Source organism: Curcuma longa, chromosome 19 (genome assembly GCF_044706935.1).
Source record: "Curcuma longa cultivar G26 ecotype Majalengka, Jawa Barat chromosome 19, ITB_CL_G26_1.1, whole genome shotgun sequence".
NCBI classification, from domain to species: domain Eukaryota; kingdom Viridiplantae; phylum Streptophyta; class Magnoliopsida; order Zingiberales; family Zingiberaceae; genus Curcuma; species Curcuma longa.
Window position 1 is genome coordinate 972350 of NC_133879.1, and position 22296 is coordinate 994645.

General features: G+C 37.7%; 2 protein-coding genes and 1 pseudogene across 2 annotated transcripts; 2 read left to right on the forward strand and 1 right to left on the reverse strand.

Annotated features, from left to right (window-relative positions):
* Positions 1-3052: 3052 nt before the first annotated feature.
* On the reverse strand, positions 3053-4904 carry LOC141812710 (putative esterase D14L). Its single transcript, XM_074700720.1, has 3 exons — positions 4839-4904; positions 3791-3828; positions 3053-3681 (listed from the first exon to the last, which is right to left on the reverse strand). The coding sequence occupies exons 1-3, from the start codon at positions 4902-4904 to the stop codon at positions 3237-3239; spliced, it is 549 nt and encodes a 182-aa protein (XP_074556821.1). The 3' UTR covers positions 3053-3236.
* Positions 4905-6727: 1823 nt separating this feature from the next.
* On the forward strand, positions 6728-10037 carry LOC141812711 (uncharacterized; annotated as a pseudogene).
* Positions 10038-13519: 3482 nt separating this feature from the next.
* LOC141812713 (uncharacterized) lies at positions 13520-14018 on the forward strand. Its single transcript, XM_074700722.1, has one exon. The coding sequence runs from the start codon at positions 13520-13522 to the stop codon at positions 14000-14002; it is 483 nt and encodes a 160-aa protein (XP_074556823.1). The 3' UTR covers positions 14003-14018.
* Positions 14019-22296: the final 8278 nt, after the last annotated feature.

Consider the following 22296-nt stretch of genomic DNA (forward strand, 5'->3'; position numbering starts at 1 on the left):
CTAAAGCATCATTGTGTAACAAAGTCAATCCCTCCAAGTCTTGAGGGACGAATCCTAGCAATGGCCTCGCATGGGGGCATGTATCCTCCATCGCCATACAATCTGCTCGATTGTGTTGTTTCTAAGCCTGGTTGGAATCTCTGTCCATCACGCCTCCTACGATCATATGGATGATTCCTTGGATGGGTTGATTGCCTCTTGCTTGGTTAACTCTCAGTCTTCTTTATGGGGGCCCTATCTGCCAAAGCTGACCGGGTCTGTCCAGGTGCTCGGGGCTAGGGCAGGGCAGTTAAACTATGGTGGCCACCAGCAAGGCCCGCACATGTGGATGAGTGCCCACAACCTTTTCAATCCCCATGTTCAGCTTCCTACAATTATCAGTGTCGTGCCCATACTACCTGTGACAAGAACAAAAAGTAGTCACTCGGGGGCTGCACAACCCCTGCTCAGACTCGTATGGCTGCTCAGCAATTGGTGCTCATCACATACTTGCATAGCATGCTCTTTGGTTACTCGTAGGGGAGTAAAGTATGGTTGACATCTATACTAAGCAAGTTGTACGGGCTAGCTGGTGATGTGTGCAGTGTGGGTGGCACATGCAACACAGGTGGAACATGCGACACTAGAAACTTATATCCTGGCGTCGGTCTTTTCCTCCCACTCTTTAGCAGGTCGAGTCCCTCGCTGCTCTTATCTGGCCTTTGCGCTTCTTCCATGTTAATGTACCTTTCCGCCCAAGCAAGGAGCTCATCATAATCATGAGGTGGCTTCTTGGGACTAAAAAAATCACTATCTCGGAGACCCTGGGAAAAGGCTCCTATCACGATATCTAGTGTTGCCAAAGGCACTTCCAGCATAGCTTGCGTAAACTATTGTATGTACTCCGAGAAGACTCCTATTATTTTTGCTTCAAGTTAAAAAAAACTCAAAGGGATAGGTAGATATCTCTTGGAGCTTGAGAAGTGCTGCGGAAATAACATTGCAAAATCATCAAATGATTAAATAGAACTTTGGAGTAGGGTGTTACACCACCGTTGAGTGGGCCCGACGAGGGTCATGAGGAAGGCCCAACATTTCACTCGACCAGTGTACTGATGGAGAAGGATTGCGTTCTCAAAGAGACATGCATGTTCTTCAGGATCTGTGGTGCCATTGTACTCGTGCAATTGAGGTGGCCGAAGGTTGGCTGACAATCCTTCTTCCAAGATGGCAATCGGTGGCTCCCGCCTATGCTCCTGCTTCCTCCCGAGTAGACATGGCTAGACCAAGCCTAAGTGCTTCATCGACCTTAGTAGTGATAAATTGCACCAATTGTCCCACGGTATGGGACCTCCCGCTATTTACACTAATGCTGGAAGTGACAACCATCTTTGTTCTTCCGATTCCTTCAAATGTGACTTTGCTACTGTTTGCCTCGTACCCACCATCCTTCATCCTCTTGCTCTTTCACATAGATGATGCTAGAAATAATGCAGATCGAATCTCCGTCCTCCATCTTGACCACACCACTTGCTTAGGGTTCAATGCGATAGAGTCGTTGAACTCTTGCTACCAAGACCTCCTACATCTGAATGGGTCTCCAATCTGCAAGTTAACACCAGCCAACGGAGGGTCGATGTTGCTGACGTGACCTTTCTGATGATTAAGTCAATGCAAAGCTGAAAAAGAGTGTCTTTTTCGAAGAGCATAGGTAAAGATGCCCATCTCCACGGGGGTGGCACAAACTGAGACAATTGAAGGGACCCCTGAAACAGTAGGCAGGAAGCTACAAGAGAAGGCCAGAAGGGTGACTTGAGGAGACACAACAGTGGGTGGATGAGGATGTCTCCTCCTAGTGCGAGGGACTATGGCTGCATACCCATATACATACATACATACATATCATGTACAGAGATCCATCTAGTCCGCAGCAAACATCCGTTGATGGCTGAGGCTTTGCCAAAAACAGTGGGTAGATGTAAAGGATGATGTCTCCTCCTATCAAAAACAATTTGACACATAGGTGAGGGTCCATTATGTAGAGTTGACCTCTCCTCACCACGCCTGCTGTTAGGTGTGCCCATTCTGTTGATGTCATCTAGCGAGGGACTATGGTGCAGAAGTTGACCTCTCCTTACCGTGCCTTCTATCAAGTGTACCCCCTCTACTGATATCATCCCCCTTCTCCATCATCCCCCATCTCCTGGCTATGCCCATATTTAAGCCACCACTTACCATCAAACTTATGATTAAGGAATCATTAATGATTAAATTTAATAAATGGAGAGATTAAGCCTTGGAGAGCGGAGATGCTCTCAAGCCCCAAGCAATATGCTGAGGACATTCCCAAAAGGGATGCTCTTGCATAATCTCAAGTATACCCACTCTACTGACATCATCCCCCTTCTCTATCATCCCTCGTCTCCTGGCTATGCCCATATTTAAGCCACCACCTACCATCAAACTTATGATTAAAGAATCATTAATGATTAAATTTAATAAACGAAGAGATTAAGCCTTGGAGAGACATTCAGAGCAGAGATGCTCTCTAAGTCCCAAGCAATATGCTGAGAACATTCCCAAAGTTTGCTCTTGCATAATCAATTAGTCATAACTAGATGAAGTAATAGACTCGATTGATTTTCTTGAGGAGGTATGCGAGCAGGTGTTTTCCCGAGCGAGTAATTACTTGAGCAAGTCAATACAACTTCTTTACCCGAGTGGGTCAACCGCAATTTCTTCGCCTGAGTGGGTTGAGTACATATCTTTCCAAGGACGTTTATAAGTTGCATCATCTTTCTGAATATTTTCCCAAAGGGAATCCTCCCAAACCGCAACACAGAGATGTTCCTAAAGGAAATTTTTTCAAGCCGCAACATTTTTCTGGAGATGTTCCCAGTGGATGTTCTCAAGGAAATGTTGTCAATTCCCAAGCCGCAACGTCCAACTCTGCCTTAAAATCTGCTCGTCACATCCTTGGTCGTCTGGCATGGACCCGCCCGGGTAGATCTATAATACCTACCCAAGGCGGTTGTGAGACACATCAATATTAATTTTAGAAGTTCTTGAATCATGTCAGTAACTAGTACATTTATCTGATCACTTAGCTGAGTGCACTTGCATAACCAGGACAATTACGTCCCTTCTACAAACATAATGAATCACGTAGTTTACAACATTTCAAGCAAAATATAGATGTTAATGTAGTTAATTACAAGAGAGGATTATTCTAGTTAATGTAGACTTGGAAATCGTCGTTATACTGCAATGTCGTACCTTATGTGCCTGAGAAGGACAGGAATGACGATGTCTGGAGAACTAAGCTGTGGGAGATGGCCCTCGGAGGACATTACCTCCACAATGGATTCGCCGCCAAGGTTCTGGTGCAAGTATTCAGACACCACTACGGGAACTGCAAGATCTTTGCTACTCTGCAGGATGTGGCAAGGAACAGTAACATAACCAAGTATGCTCCTCAAGTCACTCTGGAATATTGTCTGGGCCACACTCAAGGCAATGTCTGGGCGAATGTTGAATAGTGTCCTGCTGAACTCTTGAACTGCTACAGAATCCATGTCTCCACCCACCGCTAATGGTGCAAATCCAGATACCCATGCCTTAAAATTTGATCTCATTGCATCAAAGAGCTGGTCCAAATCTTCCTGTTCAAACCCCCCAAAATAGTCCGCTTCATTTAAATACCTGCAAGGTACAGTAGTAGGTGCACACGTAAAAAGTCATCAATATTAGAATCAATATTAGAGTAGAATGGAAATGGCATATGCAAGTAGAGATATAGCTACTAGCTAACGTATGCTGAATATTTGAAGCATTAAGTGCATATGGTATCTGACAAGCAGTTCAGAAAAATTATTATATCATGACGTTCTGGATCAGATTTTGTGTTGAGACTACAAACTCTTTGAAAATATATTTCAGAAACGTCAACAGCATCTACTAAATAAATTAGATTACAAGGAACGTATGGCTTATAATTCATCCTTCAAAAGGCAACCTTACTGCAACATGTGTTCAGCAATGTATGCATATAATTTACAGCTAAAAAGCATCTGGCAATCATGTAAATGTTATGTCCTTTCAATTTTCAGCATGCCTTCAGCTTTGCTTATGAAATTTGCTGACAAAGTAATTTTTTCATCAAGTGAAACTAGTCTATAGGTTCCCTGCAACACGTTCAGCAATGCATGCATCACACTTTTGACCTTTCAGTTTTCACTATGAAGAATCAGACAATCATCCAAATGTTATATATCCTCTAAATTTTCAGTTTGTGACAATTGTGTTGATTAGTCAGGTTTTATGTGAAATTTGAAGACAGTAATCAGATCAACCAAAACTAGAGAAAACTAAGTAGCATCATTGTCATCACCATTAACAGGTCAGGTTAGTCCACAGTATTTGGGATTGACTATATGTATGCTACGGGAACTCAGGTACGATTATCTGACATGGCTGTGGATCCAACTGTTTGATGCAGCTATTTCACATATGATCAATAAAAATATGGAATGTGCACCAGAAATGTTGGTGATCAAATGCCCATATCTATAAGAGTATGGAAAGGATAGATAAAGAGTTTTAAGTATCAGTAATATTTCATTAGACCAGATGTTTGACTACGAAGACAGCATTTGATAAAATTAACAACCAAAGATAATATTAATAATCAAAGCCATATGATAAAAAGCAACGAGAATATTTGCAAAACATGACTACATGGGAGAAAAGATTAAGCTTTATAGAGGTTTAAGACGAACCAATATCACTGATTGGGGGAAGATGAAAAGACACTTTCTTCCTTTTGCTTGCACTCAATCTCTATCTCAACGACTTCATACATTGAGGCATGATGTAAGTTCCCAATGTGCTTTAGTTGGTGAAAAATCATAGAACTGGAAGTCCATGATTAGGAGTAATCAAAACCATTGGTCAACTTATCACCCTTAGGATTCACATTCTATTCAACAGTCATCATGGGTTAATCCTAAACCTCTTGTCACATGTTTGTGTCATGCTGAACAGGGACACCGACAAGGCAATTAATCCACAGTTTATTGATTGAGAAAGATATGGAAGACGAGACTAAGGTAATTAACGAGCTGGTGTATGGTGTATGATGTATATGACAATGATGAAGCTCATGAGGATGTTTCTTGACTGGACAATAACTCGAGGATTCCTCGAAGTGGAAGAGAAAGCTGAAGTTGCAAATAGGGTGAGCCAGAGTCAGATAAGGAAACTCTTCCGTCTGATACAACAGAGACCTTTGAATATACATGAGAAGGGAAAGAATCAAACAAGTCCTCTTTGGATATCATCTCAGCAATAGTATTTGATAAATTTGGAGATCATCTTGCAACTGGAGATAGAGGAAGACGCATTGTTTTGTTTGAGAGAACAGATGCTAGAAATCATGGGTCTAGGGAGGATCTAGAGGCACAAGATTTCACAGCTCCCTCATTCTCTCGGGAGAGGTTTGATCTTCCAAAGGCTTACTTTGCTACAGCACAAAATATATAATAAATTGGAATGTGACTTACAAATATTATGAAAAGATGAATGTGAAACATGCTTACTATCTTTCAATGGAGTTTCTTCAGGGAAGAGCACTACTAAATCTAAATGCAATTGATAATTTGGAGCTAACCAGCCAATACGCAGAAGCATTGAGGCAACTAGGACACACGTACTCTTATGAATGTCGCGAAGAAGGAACCAGATGCTGCACTTGGGAATGGAGATCTAGCTTCGTGTTTTTTTTGGATTCGTTGGTAACTTTGAATTATCCTGCTTGGGGATATGGGCTTCGTCACATATAAGATTTGTTCAAATACAATGTCACAAAAGATGGACAGGAGGAATGATAGATCCCAAAATTTTATTCTTTTTTAAATTATTTTTATGATTTATATTTTTGAAATTTTGACTGCTTTTAAAATTTTTAAAATTTGGAATCGGCTAAGATTTTTTTTTTTTTTTTTGCTAAAATTCTTTTTCTTTTAAGAATTTTTTCCTTTTTTTACGTCTTAAAATTTTAAGACTATTTAAACAAGTACTCATTATGAGATGTTTTTAATTTTAATCATATTTTTAATAATGTCATTTTTTTTTTATTTTTTGATATTCATTTGAATCAATAGATTTTAGAAGATTGATTTCGACGTTCGCAATCGAACCAACGAAATTAAATACAACTCTCAAGATAATTGTTATTCAGTCCGATGTCAGTTGATATCGGAACCCTCTTAGATCCCATGGATAATTTTAGTCGTGATAGGTAAGTTCCAACTAAGGAAGCCTCTCATCATGATCGTAGCACTCGAGATGAGATACTTGAAGATCTATAGAGATAAATTACGGAACTATCCCAATGTCTAGTAGTGCAAGATCTTGAAGATCGTGAGATACGTGGTGGAGATCATGACAGACATATTTCGATTGAGAAAGTCTTATATTGTAATTGTAGTATCTGAAATATTAAAGGTTGTAAGTTCTTTTATTTTAATTTGAATAAAAAATTTTTGAAAAAGATACGAACGACAAAATCGAAATAGTTGATGATATCTCGTTTAGGACAAGGTGAGAAACAGAGAGGGTTCGATGTCGAAGACTTCTTCATCACCCTTATCGACACTTTCTTTGCTTGGTCATCGACAACATCACCTCTCTACGTTTGGGCTCCTTCCCTACTACCACTATTTACCCCAAGCAGATCAAACCCTAACCTCACTCCGATACCAAGAATGGCGATGATGCTTTGCTTGATTCCAGGTACGCTTGACCTCCGTCCTCGGACCAAGGAGGTGGGGTTGTCGTCGAGCTCAACTACAACCCTAACTTCGTGTTGGATTTCGTGAAGACCTTTGTTGTCCACCTATACCGCCCCATCTGTGAGAAGAACATGTACCAAATTAGTGTAGTCAAACAGATCAACCCATGATAGGGCAGACCAACCCATTAAAAATCTATCATATGGCGGGAATGGACAGATTGGCCTGTCATCTTGACGGGCTAAGAAATCTCTAATCCAACCCAACTTAAGATGGATTGCAGGTTAGACGGGCTAACCCACGGGCTTATTAAAAAATAAAAAATATATATATGTTAAAATTTTTACATTTGAATTGCGGATTAGGTAGATTAAATCCATAATTCCCTCAAAAACTAATATATATATATATATATATATATATATATATATATATATATATATATATATATATATATATAATATTAAAAAATTTAAATTTGAATACGAATTAAGTTGATTAAACTCATGAACTTATTAACTTTTTCATTTTTTTAAATTTAAAAAAAATAAAATTTTCAATCCACGAGTCAACTTAAATCCAATTGGCGGCTCTATCCACCGTATGTACGAGGCAGCTTCCAGTGGCTCAGAGACCGCATGTTCCGCCAGAATCGCTGGCCTTTTGTGGAGGCCATCGCTCCCTATGTCGACAACGATAATGTCTTTTGCCTGGTTTACCGTGAGATGTGAATCCGCCACGTCTTGCTCGGCTCGCACCCACGGGGCAGCAATGAGTGGAATCGTGGGACAACTATTGCAGTCTCTTTGGGGTGGTGCTCCATACGTCAACATGCAACTGCCGAACCAGTGGCTGTGGGCCTGTGGCCTGTGGGATATGGCGGATGAGTTCATTTATCAATTCCAGTCTTACTGCTTGTACCGAGAAAAACTTAAGAACAAGACCGAGGAGTTGCAACTTCTTCGGCACTGTTCCGATCAAATGTCACCGACAGTCAATCCACCAGTCAAGAAAATACCATCTCAATATTAGCGGCCCCAGTAGGACAATGACTTGAAAGATCAACACAAACGAACGGATTAGCGGATACCGGAGAGTCCCGACAGGCCACTCTGACGCTCAAGTCAGTCCCCAGCGAAGGTGCAAGAGAGAACAAACAGAAGCAGTAATAGTATTAGTATGCAAGAGTCGAGAGAGTGAGTTTGTACCTGCATAGAAATTGATATGCCTGCGAGAGAGAACATTCCTTCTGCCAGGGAAGCAGACTATGGTGGTATCTGGGGGACAAAACTTGGATCTTGCTGACATCTATGCCAGTAGAGCGGTATCTAGGAGACAAAGGCGATATGCTCTATAACTGCTCTGCGGATTGATCTTGTATGTCACCTTTGTCGTTTAGTGATAAGTGGAAAGTTGGCAGTACTAACGAGGCAAGGCGTGGAGGCGTAGCCATAGCCCTTCCCCTGTATAGCAATTCACATGCTTAATTGTCTGTAGTTTATTTGTCTGTTAATCAGGAGACTTGAGTCTGGATTGATGTCGGCGTGGGATGAGATGCTCGAGACCGACAATAGCCGGGATTATCTGGATAAGATGAGTAAACGGAATGGACGAGTAGACCGGGTAGATTGAGTAGTCTGAATGAGCCGAGCAAACTGAGTAAGCCTAAGTAGGCCGAGCGCTGAGTGACCTCAGTGCTGACGCTGGAGTGAGACGGGATACCCGGGACCAGCTGTAGCTGGGCTTATCCGGGTAAACGGAGTGAATGCCTGAACAGACTGGGTAGACGAAGTAGTCTGAGCAAGCTGAGTAAACTGAGTAATCCTGAGTACTGACGTCGGAGTGAGGCGGGGTACCCGGGACCCGCTGTAGTTGGGATCATCCGAGTAAACGCAGTGAATGACCGAGTAGGCCGGGTAGACTAAGTAGCCTGGGTGAACTAAGTGAATCGAGTAAGCTGAGCGAGCCTAAGTAGATCGACCACCGGGTAAATCCAGGTAAACTGAGTACAACGTAGACCGAGTACACTGAGCGCCGTGGGACTAGAGCACGGTGCTTAATGAGTATAGCGGGTGAGCTAGTTACCGTCTAATCGGAGAGGGTTACACAGGCTGCGCAGGTCGGGTAGACAGGGTTAGCTAAACAGGCCAAATGGGTCGCGTAAGGGACGACTGGGCTTCGGTCCGTAAGGTAATGTTGACCACGGACCCCTGGACTGATCAGGTTGGATCGTCTATTGACTTACCCTGCCACATCAGATCCGGACAAGACTTACCACATCAGACACTATGACCAGGCATGTAATGGAATGTATATGGAGTGTTGAATTACTTGCAAGCGTTGGTTAAGAAATCTACTATTGTTGATATCTTGGAAAGGGAGAAAGATGGCCTAGAACAATTCACTACTACTGATGGTTATGATTATGAAGGCGGAACTAGCAATGTCCTGAAATTACAGCATGATTGGTTTGCTGAGAGTTCATTGCCTTTTGGGAGATTATCATACTGAGTTGAAGTGTTTAGGCCCTATTGACATCCGTCAACAAGGTGTTTACATGATCGTGATTGGAAGCCACATATCATCAGAAGTCCCCACAGTATGATCAGATACTTAAGAAAACGGAACAGATGTATGCGCTATTGGCTATTTGTCTGTCACTATGACCACAAAGCAATATCATCGAGGAGAACGTAAACATGCAATTGAGGGATAAATACAATGAGAAGATGACAACAATGTTAATGTATGATGATGATGAAGCATACGCTGTGTATGACGAGTTATTCACATATGCCTGCCCAAAATTCATTACCCCATCAGGTCCTGTTCTCGAGGAATCCCGTATAAATTACAACCTACAGGATGCATACAGGCTGCAATTGAAATTGTTTCTTTATGAAGTAAAGCAGCAACAATCACTTTCTGTCTACGCAGTTTCTTGAAGTTTTACTGTGTCATATCAATTGCGAAACTTGCTGAATATATGGAAGTGGATGAATCCACTATGAGAACAATCCTGATGGCATACACACATAAGATAGTGATGGAAAGATTATTCCTAATGCATATATAGACTTCTACATCAATGAGGGCATCATTCAGATGGTGGAGTCTAAACCAACAAAGCGCTATGATGATTACTTTTTGCCTCAGGTCTTAAAGTTTGAGGAGAGAGCTGAGACCATCTTACACCTTATCAAGCACAGATTCCCTGCAATTCCTCAGTCATCTCTTATACCTGCAAGATCCAACAGTCTATTCTAGAGAGCTGCTCCAATTGGATATCATGGACAGTTAAACCATCAATCAACAGATCTCCAACTCATACATCGTTGCTTCCGCCGTTGAAGGGGCCTGAGAAGAAGCTGAGTGAACGGATTAGTTAGGTGTCGGGGATTCCCAACAGACCACTTCAATGCTCAAGTCTGATAGAAGAAGAAGAAGTATGTGAAGTTGCTAGATTTGCCGAGAGATGCTTTTCATACATATGAGAGGATTTATATACTTACGAGAAGGAATATCCATATCAATCTAGGGGTAGGCTTCTGTCGGAGCCCAAGAGACTGGTTCTGACGATTGTTGACAAGGGACCCTGATATAAGGCATCTTGGGGATCAATTCTGCCAATCTCAAATCCACTCTGTGACTCGGCCGTTGTTGATTATTCTTTCTTTTTGGCTGTATGTGCAAACATGAGGAGATCCAAGGAACCAAATTTGATGCACCCTGTTGGTCCAAGCATCCCTATCCATTCCATGCACTCGGATATCAGCACTTCGAGCCAACAAGGCGAATGAGGTGGCAAGTCCCGGTTGACTGGGATACCTCAGCTTTCAGGCACTCAAAAGGAATCGCCACTCAGAGAAGGATAAGACACGGTAGAGTCAAGATTGATCCGACAATCATCACATCAATATTTCGATGTCCCGAAGGGATTCAAGAGCCCGGAGATGCTAAGTCATCTATGATAACATATTGAATAGCCGACGTGGAGGCACTTGGAAGGGGATTAGGCGCCCGGATTGCTCAATATAAGTAGCAAAGCCTTCAAAACATCAATTACTACCATTCTACAACCTTTGTTCATGCACTCTATGCTCCTGAGATGCTACTACGACGCGAATGCTACACTGACATCACATTCAAGATCTCACCTATAGTCGGTAACAAGTAGCTAATTTTAATTCTGTCTTTTGTACTTAATTTTCTAGGAATGGTAAATTTATTACCATTCCTCTTATTGCAAAAGACGAGACTCTTTCTCGTTGTAAGAAAGAGTCTTTTAGTGTATTGTCCATCAGAAACAGTCAAGAATTGTGAGTCTTAGAGTAGCAGTCAAAGACTATGAACCAAGTAAAAATAAACTTGTCTTTACTTTGTGCTTTGTTTTGTATGTTTCGCTGCGTATTCTAAATCATTTAAAATAAGTTTTTAAAAATAAAGTGAAAACATGAAGCGCGCTATTCATCCCCCACCCCGTTTTAGTGCTCTTTTCAATCCTACACTCAGGTCTGTATAAGAGCACTCTTCTTAGTTTATGCATAGAAGTAAGCAAGAGTAAGAGTGCAAGTGCATAGTATGCAAGAGTGCAAGTGTACAAGTGTACAAGTGTAATCTTAATAGTGTGTAAGTGTGTATTTTAATTTCCTAATTTAATTTCCTTGCATAATATGTACTGTCAATCTTCTAGTTTGTATTGTAATCCTAGATATATAATATAAGAGTGCTTGGTATAACTTATTATAATGATAGTGTAAAACTCTTTTTAAGTCAAGGGAAAAGTTCTATTTTCTTTTTTTGTTTTCTTCAGTCCTTATTTAAGTAATCTTCAAGATGAACAATAACTATTAAGAACAGAATCCTGAATACTAATAAAATATGTGCAGGCTTAGTAAGATAATAAGTAAAATGCCATTGTAAAACCTAAAAAAAGGCTAGGGCTCAGTAATAAGTTTATGGTTCTATACAGATGAGGTTCATTGAGAAAAAACAAAGTAAAAAACTCATCCTAACCATTGACCTAGAACTATAAAATATAAACAAAACCCCCAACAAAATGGAAAATAATGAAATAAATAAAAATTTACATGTGTATATGTGTGTGTGAGAAATTAATATGTAAAGAAATTTGATTGGATGAGGGTACTAACTTGAACACAAGTATGATTTACAAACACTTGCCCACAGGGCATAACACGATTGGTTCTCAAGTGGTAGATTTGTTGCAAGGGAGACAAGCTAATTCAAAAAGATTTCATCACCCCAAATGCCCTCTCATCTGGGGGTCTACTGCGTACTGATTTACTTGTATGTATCTTGCTATAGATCCGACGATACAGATCGTTTAGGGCTAATGAAATCACCTTTTATTGCAATGATCCACAAACACAAATACGAAGCCCTAACTTGAATATACGTAAACATGAACACATGTGAAACTAATCGTGGGAAATTATCCACGAGACTGATTAGGGTTGAATTAGTTCAGATTGGTCAGCTATGCCACTCACAAAGAAACAACTATGAAGCCCAAATCGACTTATTGGGCTAACAACCACAGTGTTGGAGCAGCAACCAAACAGACCCACAAGTGGGCTGCTTTGTCCCAGACACAAAGCCAAATGGGCTTCTCACCTAAAAGTCATCTTCAAAAGACACCCCTCTATTTTGAAATTTAAATAAAGGATTGTAACCCTTTCATTGTGCCTATTCAACTAATCTTATTCCTATAAATAGATCTTCTTTTCTCTATACGTACTCATCCAATTTTAGAGTTGTCATCCCCGTTTATATCTTTTGTTTCTCCTTCTATATAAAAGAGTTTTGAAGGCCTTACAAATTAGAAATTTGAAAGTGTCTTGAAAATATTATCTTAAAGAAAAAGGAGTTGAATGGTTATCTTGACCATATAATTTGATCGTTCATTAAAATTATCTTAATAAAATTCGTCTTTTAAAATAATAAGTCGATTTTAAGATTTAAAGAAATAAAATTGTTTAAAATTAAGAGTAAATCTGTTTAAAAATGGAATCAACCAAACGCTTTTCTTATGCGCTACTTTCCATGCCATCCGCCATGCCGTTGCCCGCGCCGGTATATGCAATGAGTTTTAATCATCCGCTTAGGTACACAGTGATTTTCGTGTTCTATCCAAGTAACGCAAGGGTGTATTTTGGGTAATCGGGCACAGAGTATATTTATCACGTGAAGTTGCAACTTCCCGCATGGCCCCACGCTACACATGCAGCCATCCTTCTCAAGACAACCAAATGACCTATTTGCCCCTTCCTTCTCCTAAGAAACCGATGAAATAAAATGACAAAAGAATCCCTGATTGAAATCGTTAACTTCCGACCCGAACGCTCATCATCAGACGGCTGACGTTCGCCTCCACGGCTGATCAGAGAGTTTATGGCACTACCGTGATTAGAGTTTATGGCACTACCGTGATTTTCGTCAACTCAAAGGGGAATCTATTCGCTGTGGACTCTATATAAGGAGGCTCGACCTCGCTTTCAAAGGCTTCGCTAATCTCCCCCAATTCTTCCCCTTCCGCTTCTCTCTCGTTCGACGACGGCTGCCCTTCGCCGGAGAAATCAAGGTCCTGTCGATCTTTCCTCTGCCGACGCTGCTCCTAATTTTGTTCCTTTTTTTTCCGGCTGGTGGTACACTGTTATTTTGATTTCACTTGGTTCGCTTCACCAATCTCGAGCGCCCTGGCTGACGTGGCGGGAGGGAGGGCCAGGATGCTGAGCGAAGCAGAGAAGAAGCTTGTCTCATCGGGGAAGCGGAAGGGCCACGATCACGACGAGGCCCAATCCGTGGAGGAATCCAAGCGAGCTCGGGCCGGGATCGAGGCCACGGCTCAGGGGAAGGACAATAGGCTGCTGGCCGGCTTCCTCGCGCACGCGTTCCTCTCCAGGGGCACGCTCCTCGGGCGGCGGTGGGCGCCCTTTGACGGATCCCACCGCCGCCGAGGAGCATGCCCCTGGAGAGGAACTCGTGCGCGAGAAAGCCGGCCAGCAGCCTATTGTCCTTCCCCTGGGGCGTGGCCTCAATCCCGGCCAGAGCTCGCTTGGATTCCGTCAAAGGGCGCCTTCGAGCAGGGTTTACTTCCACCGGCCTCCGGCGCGTACAGCCAGGCGTCGTACTTGTTGCTGAAGGCGGAGGGAACCCACATCCCCGGCGTGGTGAACCCAACCCAGCTCGCCAGATGGCTTCAAATGTGAGCGAGTGGAACTTGAATCAAACTAAAAAAAAAAAGGTAAGCGTTTGTCGCATCCTTATTTTATCTTGATCGATCCATTTTTTCGTGGATTGTCTTTGAGTAGTAGCTGATTAGTTCCTTTAACTCTAGCAAATGATTGAATCCTGTTATTGAAGATCATGTCTTCGATGTTGAAGTATTACTTCTATTCTACTTTTCTTGGGAGTCTGGTGCGGATTCTCCCTGTTCTTGATTGAATCGGGGTGCCAGTGGATATCTTTCATTCAATTGGTAAATCATAGTAGTCACATCCAATGCGAGTAACATTAGATTCAATATTAACACAGTCCATCCTGAGCTGAGCATGATAACCATGGCAATCAATTGCAGATATCTTGATCAATATTCTCAAAATTAAAAAAATTCTATCGCCTGATAATTTTTCTTTCATTGTTTTAGGTCTCCATATACCTTAGAAATAATTTCAAATTAATGGTAAGCATCATAGAATATGGATAGTATATATGGGCATTCAGAAGTTTTCGATTTGTCGATAATTATTTTTATGTAAATATTCTTGATTGAACATCTTCGCTCCCATGTGATCACATAAGAACCTTTTATTTCTCAATCATGGACATGGCTTTAAAATTATGCCATTTAATTTTGGAGAATTAATGGGAAAAAGACAATATCCAATAAATATTTTGATAGTGGGGTTACATTAGCACACACTTTTATCATGAGATGTCCTTATATGACATTGAATATGAGACTATTTTCATTTGGAATGCATGTTACAAAGTTAAATATGTAACAATAATATTGTTTCAAAAAATATATGATGAAAAAGGAAATCAACAAATGCTTTAATACTAAATGATAGAAAATGAAATATACCTCGTTTTATGACTAACTTAAATAGTACATTAGTCAACTTTAAAACATAATTAATATAGAATATGGCGAACTCAAGTAGTACATTAGCCAACTTTAGAAAGTCTTAATGGTGGAGCCAAAGCATCGAATATTTTGAGATGTTGCAATGTATTGGTGTTATGTCTTTCCGGCAAAGAATGAGTCTTGGCATATACATGTTTAAAGAATGTGTTCTTGTCCATTAAAGTTGCAACCCTTGGGATAGGACATCAACTACCAATAATTTCTACATGATGAGATGCACATGCCCATCAATAATCAGTCGATAACTAAACATTTTGTTAAAGGCACCACTTTGGAAGGTTAGATACGAGTTAATTATCTAATGGTTGATCCTCTTATATTGCTTGGCTAGCGACTCTTTTGGCACTATTTTGGAATTGAATAACAAATTAAGATTAAAGTTTATCAGGTAAAAAATAAAATAGAACTTGGATGTAAATAACAATATCATGTATATGCAAAGGTTTAAAAGGTTATATTTAATATCATTTAAAATTTCAAATTCTATCAAATAACTTATAATATTTTAAAATTAGGGGATCTAATTATTAGCAATGCTAATTCACCTAGTAGAAAAAGAGCATCCACAATGGGCCCCTTGATCTTCCCTTGTGCTGTCTTGTCAAAGGGAAGGACTCCCTCCCATAGTGAGAGGAGCTCCTTTTAATTATATCAATATTTATTAAAAAAAGTTCAACGATTAAAAATTAATTGTTGCCATAAAAAAGAAGCATTAGCGACGGAATATTCCGTGGCTAATCAGTCGTTAATCTGTATTAACGACCGATTAGCGATGGAGTTTTTCCGTCGCTCTTTTTTTAGTCGCTGACGTAACATTAGCGACGGAATTAAGATTCCGTCACTAAATAGCGATGAAATTTAAATTTCGACGCTATTTTGTTACAACGACAAATATCTTTTGTCGCTAACATTTAACGACGGAAATTTATAATTTTGTCGCTATTTAGCAACGAAAAATAAATATCTGTCACTAAAATCCATCTAGGTTACACTGTTCCTTCATACGTTTAGCGACGGAAATTTATAATTCCGTCGCAATTTAGCTACGAAAATTTATAATTCTATCACTATATTTAAAAAAAATTGCCAAATTAGCGACAAATATATATAATTGCGTCGCTACTTTGCGATGAAATTATAAATTCCGTCGCTAATAATTTTTTTTTTAAAATATTTTTTTTATTTTTCTGAATTCCCTGTTTACATTTGAATCAATAATATACAATCCAATCCAATCAAATCTGAATACAAAAACACAAACCAAAATATATGAACACCACACTACTACAATATCTGAATACAAAACACAATCCAAAATATCTGAATACACTTCAATCTAGTCTGAGTACAATAACACAAATACAAATATCTGGATACACTGACTGTATCAAATGTTTAAATACAATAAAAGATAGGAAAAAATCTAAACTAATCGAGCTAAAATATCCAATCCTACAAAAAAAAAAAAAGATAATAAGACAGGTTAGTAATAAATCAATGATAACAAGGTATTTTGAAATTGCATGTTTACAAGTCATAATTTTTTTTAAAAAAAGAAGAAAATATTCAAATGTTAACATACGTCGTAGGCAGCTACTGATCAGGGTCATTAGAGTCCTGAGTCTTCGCATCTTGAGTCCAACCATGTGGGCGCTGCGGCGTCAGACACATGGCATCCATGAAGTCATTTATCTGCTGTGCAAACTGCTTGTATTCCATCTGCTGCGCCTCTAATGTGGAGAGTCGATTCTTTAATTCTTGATTTTCTTGTTGTAGAGCTTTTATCGTAGAAGATAATCCGCTGGGATGACCCCTGGCTCTAGGGGCTATCACACGATCATATACAACTCTCGCCTGAGACTCTAGACCGTAAAGGGTGGAGCTCTTCTTTCCCCCACCGACCACATCATAATATATCTCATTGAACTGGTCGGTTGAGAGAGTCTATCTCTCACCTCCCTCAACAGCAGACGCAGACGCCTGTGCAACTCTTGCAAACATTTCAGCTTGTTTAAAAATAAATTAATATAAAATTTAAAATTAAAAAAATACTTACTATACTAAAATGTTAAATAAATTTAAAATTTAAAATCTTACGTCTAATACCTGCGAGCGATGATCGATAAATGTGTCGCGATGATCGATAAATGTGTCATCTTTGGACTTATGTGTCTTTGTAAAAATTTTCCAACAAATAGGAGACCGCTGTAATTCATGTTCTTGAAAATTAAAAAACACAATTAAATCAATATTAAATCATTACTAATTAAATAATTCTAATATAAATATATTAATTCTAATAGAAAAATAGTTCGTCGCTATTTAATGGTTTTTGGGTGTGGTGTGCTCAATGGCTAATTTTTTAGTCATTGTTCAATGATTAACTATTTTTAAAAAAATACCTATTAATACATCTTCTTTAAATTTTAATTATATTTTGTCAATTATATATATATATATATATATATAGTGGAGAGATGAGTGAGATTTATAGAAAAATTATTGGGAGATTTTTTGATAGTAGAGAAATGAGTGAGATTATTTTTTTTGACATGACATTGATGTGGCATAGTAGGGATCACAAATAATAATAAGCTCTCCGAGAACTCCCACTCTTGGAGATGCCCTAATGAGATAGCTAGTATATCATGTTTACACTATATCAGTTTACATAGGTCGAGTAAAAAGATTAATAATGACTTATTTTATATTGTACTAATTGCATCGTAAATAAATAAATAAAATAATATAAATGTAAGATCTTACTTATAATTTGATATTTGAAATATCCTACTCTCAAAGTTAATTAAAACAATTTTAACTAAAATTACATCTTCTTGAAGCAATTTTAACCAAAGCTGAGTTAAAACTACTCTAATATTGAATAATTTTGATTAAAGATGGAACAGATTTAACTAAAACTACTTAAAGGTAGTGTAATTTTAATCAAAGTTGCTTTTAAAAAATGAGAACTTGGGATATTAAATTATTGAGGAGGTATTATTTTGATAAATTTTTAAAAAAAATCATCTTTTATAATATAAATACGAATTGACTTTTATTTTTTTGCTAATTTATTATGTAAAACATCTTAAAGATAAATTTGACAATATCTTTTCTTAAGAAGTTATAAAGAAAATACGACAAAAATCAATAGGGTGTCTATTTTTTTAGAATAATTAAAGAGGCTTCCCTTTTGTTTTCTAATCAAAAGAATATTTCTTCTCATCAGTAATACATTTATAATTACTTAACTGTCCTACAATATACACGACTCCCATATTATTATCTTATGTCACAATCCTATTAGCTAATTGTATGAAGTCCATATTGTAGCAACTATGATTTGTAGTTGTTATAGGAGTTATTACAGTTACAATTCGTAACTATACAACGTGAATATTGTTAAATAAAATAAGTTTGTATTGTAGCAACTATAAAATGGTAACTGCTACAATATTAAAACAGTTATAGTTTTGTAGCTACTACAATATAAATATTATTGAATAAGATAAGTCTATATTGTAGTAACTACTAAATTGTAACTGTTAAAATGTAAATATTATTGAACATGTCAAATTTATTTAATATTATATTTAATGTATGTGACAGAAGATAATAATATCGAACATTGTATTTGAGGGCAATCTTATCATTTAAAAGAAGAGCTGGTGGGCCGTTTTGATTTAAAATAAAAAAGGAGTGCCGTATTGATAATTTTGAAAAATATGGCTACCTTTTAATTTTTGTCCAAGAAAATATAAATGCACACTAATACTTATTGAAAATTTGATCCTCGTCATAAAAATTATAATTTTAGCATCTGGCGTAGCCAATAGGACATGCTCCCGTTTGTGTTTATTTATGCTCTAATTCAAGAGATGATTTCAAAATGCAAAGAGAAGTAGGACCAATAAAATCAAACTGATTTAATTGAAACCTAACAAATCAAAAAAAAATTGAACTAATTAAACTTTTTAACAAAAATTAAACAAACAGAACTAATAAGATATCGATTAATTTAATTAAAAATTAAATTAATTAAACTTTTTAATAATAATATATTTCTATTCGATTTTAACTTTTAAGTTGATGACTTTTAAGGCCCTCCAGAATCCATTCTAATATTCTTAATTCGGCTGGGTTGATTGATGATGTCTTTATTCTTTTGCCATTATATGCAAATATTTGTTTGAAGTGATTGAGACTCCGTACAAGATCAGACAATAGATAATGTGGAACCAAGCAACATTTCACTTTGATTTAACACATTCCTTCTACAAATTTCATATCCGGAAACAATATCTCAACACCCACCCTTCTATAGAGAAAGTTATAGGATGCCTCTGGCACATAGCTAAATTGGTTACGATGGAGCAGACTTGCAGAAGAAGACAAGGGTTTGAATTTCGGTGAAGTCGAATAATATTCTTCTCCGTCGTAACCAACTGCAGTTTCTTGATTTACCTCCTCACAAATGGTCGTGGAGCTGACCGTATGGAACCGTTGAAGTGATGAATTTTATCTTTTACAGAAGAGTTATAGATGGGTAAATAATGAATTATAAGTTTTACAAGTGATAGTAATAATTTTAAATAAATAAACAAACAAAAATTTTTTTATGCAGTGAAATAAATAAAAATCTTATCCCAACAAAAACAATATTAATTAAAAAGATATATAACTTTAATTAACTAGCATATTGAATTTAATACTTAATTTTTAATATCCAAAAATAAACTTCATGCAATATTTCTAAAACGACTTAACCCATCAAACATGCAAAAACTAATAAAATATTGACCATGTAATGAATAATGATATGTTAAGTAAAATTAGCATGTAAGAATTAAAAGGAGCATTAATATATTTTCAAAATTTTAATATTTGATAATATTCTTAAATCTAATTAATTTGATCAAGAGTTAAATCTAAACATGCCTTAATATTTAGATATAAGTGAAGTCTAGTCAAGTCAAAGTTGACTAGAAGATTAGTAAGAAGTCCTAGTCCATTGGACTAAGCAAGAGAAGTTCTAGTTGGAGATTAGGCAGAGACGTCTTAGTTGAAGGCTAGGCAAGAGAGGTTTTAATTGGAGGCTAGTTCTAATTGGAGGTTATGCAGGAGAAGTCCTAATTGGAGGTTAGGCAGGAAGTCTTAATGAATGAAACTGGACAAGGAAGTCTTAACTGGAGGTTAGACAATGAAAAATTCAAACAGGTCAAGAGTAACCGAATGTTTGGTAGGTGGAAAGTCTATTGAGTGACTAGATCTAACTGGTGGTTAGGCGAGGGAAAGTCCAACCAGATCAAGGATGATTGGATGTTTGGCAGATGGGAAGTCCACCGAGTGAGTGGTTCTAACTAAACGATAGACACAAGTAAACCTAATAGGTTAGACATAAAGGGTAAGACTTAGTAGATTAGACAGACTACAGGTAGGCTTAAGTTGCTTGATTTGTTGTATGTTAAGCTTGCAGGAACCAAGAGCTGGAAGCAAGATTGGGGAAGCATAAGAGGAGCAAACAGAAACGGTCGAATTAAGCCCGGAGTCAACTCAGATCAAACCTGAGTTCACTGGATCTGGGCTCCCGGATCATGCTTTGGGCCCTCAGAGTGTCTAGGTGCCTAGGATTGGTTCAAGTGCTTGGATAAGATGGAATTGACCCTATAAAGGTCGATGGAACCGAATCAGATCGAATTGATTGCGGCGTTTGGAAGAGTCTTTATAAGACCATCAATGTGCACCATCAAGGAAGACAACTACACTACTAATTCTTCATCCTATAGTGCTATTGAACTTGAACGAAGCCAACTCGTATGACCGGGGAAGCTTTCTTTTATATATTATTTGAACGGTAAGATATGTTTCTCTGCCTCTGAAAAAGTTTCAGAAAGGACACCAATAGTGGACGGGTACTTTTCCGTACATAGGTCTTGGACAAACTAACCCTAGGGGGTTAGGAACCAAGTAATATATGTGAGTCCCTTTGTGTTGTGTTTAATTCTGTTGCTTGTCTATTTGACAAAACGAACGAAAACAATGAGTGCTAATCACCCCTCTAGCTCACATATACTGGTCCTATAATTGGTATTAGAGCAGACTTGCTCTTGATTAGACTAACCGTCATGGGAGCACGAAGGCAAAAATAGAGGGGGAGAAAGGTAATATTATTAAAGTTTGTTTTAAATTTTACATTATTTATTTTAAGTGTAGAGAGAGAGGATAGTATAAAAATCATCGCCCTACTCGTAAGACTCGGATAACACTATTAGCGACAAAAGAATAACCGATGACAGGAGTTTGGTAATACAAAGAGCACATCATATGCTTCAAGTGCTAGAAATGCGGACACTACAAAAATCTATGCATGGAGAAAAAGATAAAAAACGAGATGAAATCGAAATTAGAGGTTGTGATTCCGATGAATGCATTAATTAATAAAAATACCTCATGATTTTATATGCTAAATTTACTTTTATTGATAATTTAGATAATATTAATTTAATTACTAACAATATTAATTTGATTAATTTAAAAAATTTAAAATTAATAATTTTGATTAATTTAAATTTAAAAAACAAATTTAATTAATTTAATCAATTTAAATAATTTAAGGGATTGATCTTACCCATCTTTCTCAATCAAGATAAAAGTAAACAAGGGCATAGCTGAGTTGGTTACGACGCAACAGAGTTACAGAAGAGGATAATGGTTCGAATCCTGGCGAAGTTAGGAATAACTCCTGCGTCGTGATCAATTGCAGTTTCTCGATTTACCTCTTCACAGATGGTCGTGGGGCTGACCGTGTGGGCGGCTAAGGTGGCGGATTTCACCTTTGCAGAAAAGGTAAAGGTAACAAGCATAGTAGACTGTGAATTTCTTTCCCTTACCACAATCCTAAGGAGGCATTTAGTTCGGGGGTTATCATTGATAACCTTAGTTATATGTCCAAAGTTATCTGCAAATGAGTTATAACCTTGGTTATCTGTCCCAAGTAATACAATATTACCGTCACATTAGCACATGGGTTATAACCCGGAAAAAATGCGATTACTTTAGCAGCCTAAGGTTTCTGCAATTCCTGAGTTTGAAGAAAATTTTTTCCATAATTACCATTCAATTTTAAAACTTAATTAAGTGAATATATTGTGAAATCTAATTGAAATCGAGTTAATTAATTTAATAAATTTTAATTTAAATTATATAAATTTAAAAGAGATAATTTATTTTAAAATTTAAAAAATAAAATTAATGAATTATATTTATTAATTTCTTAAATTATTTTATTAAAATATATATAAATTTATGTTAAATTTTAAAAAATAAAATTAATAAATGATATTTATTAAT